Source organism: Cebus imitator, unplaced genomic scaffold (genome assembly GCF_001604975.1).
Source record: "Cebus imitator isolate Cc_AM_T3 unplaced genomic scaffold, Cebus_imitator-1.0 Scaffold18, whole genome shotgun sequence".
Classification (NCBI taxonomy): domain Eukaryota; kingdom Metazoa; phylum Chordata; class Mammalia; order Primates; family Cebidae; genus Cebus; species Cebus imitator.
In genome coordinates this window covers 9,976,796-9,982,198 of record NW_016107333.1, presented here as the reverse complement: position 1 = coordinate 9,982,198, position 5,403 = coordinate 9,976,796, and the positions used below count along the sequence as shown (strand labels likewise).

Genomic DNA, 5,403 nt, shown 5'->3' with positions numbered 1-5,403 from the left:
AGCTAATTTTTGTATTTTTAGTAGAGACAGGGTTTCACCATATTGGGCAGGCCGGTCTCAACTCCTGACCTCTTGATCTGCTCGCCTTGGCCTCCCAAAGTGCTGGATTACAGGCATGAGCCACTGCACCCAGCTAATTTTTATTTTTTTAGAGACTAAGTCAACTAATTACAGATTATTTTTATTCTTTTAGAGACAGGGTCAACCATTATACTTACAGATAATTTTTATTTCTTTAGGGACAGGGTCTCTGTATGTTTTTCAGGCTAGACTTGGACTCCTGGACTCATGTGGTCCTCCCACCTCCCAAAGTGCTGGGTTTACAGACCTGAGCCACTGTGTCTGGCCCACCTCTTTCTAATTCCAAACATATTTACCTCAAGGAGCGTCTTTAAGTTACCCGAAAAACTAATTTTTAGTCTGATTGGACAAAGTAAGGCTATTTTTTTTTTTTTAAGAGACAGGGTTTCTCTATGTTGGTCAGTTTGGTCTTGAACTCCCAACCTCAGGTGATCCATCCTCCTTGGCCTCCCAAAGTGCTGGGATTATAGGCGTGAGCCACTGTGCCTAGCCCAAAGTAAGACTATTCTCAGCAAATTCTAGGTGGTTTGCAAAATTACAAATGTGATGGTAAAACCAAAGTAACTACTGGGGAATTTACTTAGATTTATGTGCAACCATTTCTTTCTTCAGAAGGTGACCTGTTGAGAAAAGTGCTACGAATACTGGTAAAAACCTGCTCTTCTGCACTAAGTGGGAGACAATGTCACAAGTTAGACGCTCTTATTCCTATGATGCCCCCTCGGACTTCATCAATTTTTCATCTTTGGATGATGGAGATACTCAAAATGTAGATTCTTGGTTTGGTAAGTGCCTGCTTTCTCTGGCAATTTTAAGGATTAGTGGCTTGCTGAGGACCTTTCAAAAATAGAAGGGGTTGTAAGAAAATAACTAAAATATCAGCTCCTTTCTATACCAAGACATTTTGTCATCCGTGATATTATGAGAATAATTGAAATGCCCAGTATTTGGGGAATGGAACCATCAGTACAAATTAATGTTTTGTAGTTCAGAATGGCAGATTTAAGCTTTAGGGACATATGGGAAAATTCAGATGAACCAGTGTTCAGCAAAACTCCAGGCTCAAATATGTCTGTAGTGATGGCAGCCACATAAAAACTCTCTATTATCATTGGGCATAGATTATATCACAGCTAGGATATTGACCTTCATACAGTCCACCAGTTTTACTCAGATTTCTCCAGTTTTACCTGTATTCACTTTTTAAAAATGTATGTGTATTAAGTTCTCTGCAGTTTTATCACCTGTATTGGTTTATGTATCTACCACCACAGTCAAGATACTGAACAGCTCTGGTATTACGAGGATCTCTTGTATTGCCCTTTTATAACTACTCTCACTTCCCTCCTGCCACACCTCCCTCAATTCATTTTTTTTTTTTGAGATGGAGTCTCGATCTGTTGTCTAGGCTGACATGCAGTGATGCAGTCTCGACTCACTGCAACCTTCGCCTCTTGGGTTCAAGCAATTCTCCTGCCTCAGCCTCCCAAATAGCTGGGATTACAGGCACTAGCATGTCTGGGTAATTTTTGTATTTTTAGTAGAGACGGTGTTTCACTATATTGGTCAGGCTGGTCTCGAACTCCTGACCTCAGGTGATCTGCCCGCTTCAGCCTCCCAAAGTGCTGGGATTATAGGCGTGAGCAAAACACATAGTGATTTGTAATAGTGACTTATTGTAATCAGCCCCCAATTCATCTTTCTTTCTTTCTTTCTTTCTTTCTTTTTTTTTGAGACATAGTTTTACTCTTGTTGCCCAGGCTGTAGTGCAATTGTGTGATCTTGGCTCACTGCAACCTCCGCCTCCCAGTTCAAGTGATTCTCCTGCCTCAGCCTCCTGAGTAGCTGGGATTACAGGCATGTGCTACCACGCCTGGCTAATTTTGTATTTTTAGTAGAGAAGGGTTTTCTCCATGTTGGTCAGGCTGGTCTCAAACTCCCAACCTCAGGAGATCCACCCGCCTCAGCCTCCCAAAGTGCTGGGATTACAGCTGTAAGCCATTTCGCCCGGCTCTCAATTCATTTTTAAATGGAAGGATTATGCTATTAAGAATTCAATCCCAGAAAGAGATAGTATTGCTTGGCCAACAATACATAAGAATGTGGTTATATTCAGGAAACGGAGCTTGTGGTGAGCCGAGATCGCGCCATTGCACTCCAGCCTGGGTAACAAGAGCGAAACTCCGTCTCAAAAAAAAAAAAGAATGTGGTTATATTTTTACATTACTTTGGAATATTATCTGATGAGGCCCCTTTGATTCTTTCTCATTTCTCCATCCTCCTTATCAAGAGAAATCACTATCAATATTTGGTGGGGAACAGAAATGAGTCCATTGCAGCTGTACTTACCCATATAATGCTTTGTCCAAATGTATGCACTTATCCGTATAATGCATTGTCCAAATGACACCTGCCAAAGAATGGCAGGTACCGCTCTTTTGGAAAAGGACTTTATTGGCATCCATTGGGGATCCTGAGAGGAAGAGTCCATTGGAGGTGGTGTAGGAGGAAGGGTAAATACAAGGGCCAGCTGTCCTTCAGGGATCTTCCCATGCCCTTGCTTCACTGGAACCCTAAGGAAATGGCTGGGCTGTCTGAAGATTTCTTTTCCTAAGCTTTTCTTTAAAATAAAAAAGAAAAGAAAAGATTAGCATAAGAATATGATTAAACACAATTCGGAAGAAAAAAAATGACTCCACTATTTTTCCAAAACCACCTTAGTTTAAAAATTTTTTTCTTTATTTTTCTTTTTGTTTTTGCCAGAATTCTTTTGGCTAACAAAACCACCTCAGTTTTAATATATTACTTCCCAGTTTTTTCCCAAATAGTCACATCTTTTTACACAGTTGCAATCAGAGTGTATATGCACAGGGTGGTTATTGCTGTGTCTCATTGCATTCCTGAAACTCTTATCAGTAGGCTGTTGGTGGAACAGACCCTTCCCCTCTTTGTACTGACTTCTGGGCACAGTAGAATCTACGATAAAATTTCTTGAAAGAACCTAGCTCTGCTCTACCCTCACCCACCCCTATTCCTCCCACCACCCCAGCGAGCAGGAAACTCCGTAAGACTATACAGGTATCTCTTGTAAGCCCTACAGTTCCTGATGGTTACAGTTTTCTTCAAGAGGAACATGATGTATTTAGGGGGTAGATAAAGCCATTTAATGCTTGTATGACCCTCAGTGTGTACCAAACAAAGATAAGGAGTTATTCACAGTGCAGAATTTGTACTTTTCCTTTTTATAATACATTGTTCAATGTTGCAGTTTTTTAGTGATTGTTTTTATAGTCTATCTCTGATGTGTAATGTGTACTTTTTCTTTTGATTGCTAGAACTTTGCTTGTACTTGCCAAATGAGTTGGAAGTGTACTGGTAGAGAGCTTTAGCTTGCATTTTAAGTGCATGATAGTGATTTGTTTTGCTTCCTTGCTCGTTGTTTGGACAATGATGATCTTCCCTTTTCACAGAGGAGAAGGCCAATTTGGAGAATAAGTTACTGGGGAAGAATGGAACTGGAGGGCTTTTTCAGGGCAAAACTCCTTTGAGAAAGACTAATCTTCAGCAAGCTATTGTCACACCTTTGAAGCCAGGTAAGAAAACATCTCAGAAAAAAGCTCCTTGGCAGAATGGTGGGACAATGTTTTAGAAGCCTGAGGATTTGGGAAAATTACCTAAATGCTCTGTCACTTTGTTTATTATTGGTGAAATGGGCTAATTCATTTAATGATGAGTGTAAAACTAATGATGTGCTACACTTAAACTCTTGGAACTAAAACTAACATAGAATTTTTTTTAAGATGGGGTCTGGTTCTGTCACTCAGGCTGCCGTGGCATGGTCATAGCTCACTGCAGCCTCAAACTCCTGAGCTCAAGAGATTCTCCTGCCTCAGACTCCTTAGTAGCTGGAATTATAGGTACTCACCATCATGCCTGGCTGAATTTTTAAAAATTTTAGTAGAGATGCAATATTTGCTGGCCAAGCTGGTCTTGACCTCCTGGCTTCAAGTGATCTTCCCACCCCAGCTTCCCAAAGTGCTGGAATTATACGTGTGAGCTACTGTGCCCAGAGGCTAACATAGAATTTTATTGCCAGATACATAACTGTTTTCTTTTATGACAAGATTTAATGTAACCTAACCTGGGTCTGGCTGGGAAATAAAACAGCAAGAAAGAAGAGTGTACTGCTTGTCATTTTACAAGAATTCTTTGAATTATGTATCTGATTTTAAAAGATGATTGGCATTTAAACTGATTGGTACCAAATCTGCAGAATATTATCTGTTTGGTCAGAACATAAGCATTCTTTAAGCAGTCATAAAATCCCTCTTGAAAATGATTCTTTTGAAAAAAAAAAAAAACAGCTCTATTTAGATCTAATTCACACATCATATGATTCACTTAAGATAAACATTTCAGTGTTTTTAAGTATATTCACAGAGTTGTACAACCATCCTATCAGTTTAGAACATTTGAAAAATATTCTGTGGGTGAATCTGGAACTGGTCACCATCACACCATTAACTGGAAGGGCCTTGTCAGAGAAGTAGATGTATTTTCAGCTTAATTTAGTTTGCAGAGTCTGAGCTACTAGGCTGAATTTCAAATAATTAATTCATGAGTATAGGTGCCATCTATTAAATTTGGGATCCGGACAAGGACCCTGAACTTTGGCATCTATCTTTCTTGCACAAAGGGTTAGAACTATGTGGCATGATTCACGTGACATACTTGGAATGCTGGTGGCCTGGAGTGCTATATCTTCAGGCACATTTTATTAGTTCATTCCGTGTGGGGAATTTTCTGTTGCTGTGATGGTGTTTGTGCTCTTCTTGAATTGAAGGAGAATGCAATGTTACCTAGTTTGTCTGGACTATATTCAGTTTAAGACTGTTTGTATCCAGTGGTTTCTATCATCAAATAGAGCAGCAAGCACCAAAGTAAGAGATGTTTCCTGGGACCATGATGTGGCAGAGACTGTATATACTACTTATATGCATGCCACTTAGACCCCTCAAAGTCTTTTTTTTTTTTTCTCGGTGTGATGGAGTTTTGTTGCCCAGGCTGGAGTACAGTGGCACAAGCTCGGCTCACCACCAACTTCTGCCTCCCTGGTTAGAGTGATTCTCCTGTCTCAGCCTCCTGAGTAGTTGGGATTACAGGCATGTACCACCACACCCGGCTAATTTTGTATTTTTAGTAGAGATGGAGTTTCTCCATGTTGGTCAGGCTGGTCTTGAACTTCCGACCTCAGGTGATCTACCCGCCTCAACCTCCCAGAGTGCTGGGAGTACAGGCATGAGCCACCGCGCTTGGCCTCTT

General features: G+C 40.6%; 1 protein-coding gene across 3 annotated transcripts in view; it reads left to right on the top strand.

Annotated features, from left to right (window-relative positions):
* TPX2 (TPX2 microtubule nucleation factor) overlaps nt 1-5,403 on the top strand; it is a 66,553-nt gene that overhangs the window by 14,319 nt on the left and 46,831 nt on the right. For all 3 annotated transcript variants that reach the window (XM_017514856.2, XM_017514846.2, XM_037733440.1), the window contains 2 exons: nt 694-866; nt 3,552-3,674. In XM_017514856.2, coding sequence (XP_017370345.1) covers nt 764-866; nt 3,552-3,674 — 226 coding nt within the window. In that variant the 5' untranslated portion in view covers nt 694-763. The remainder of the gene's footprint in view (nt 1-693; nt 867-3,551; nt 3,675-5,403) is intronic.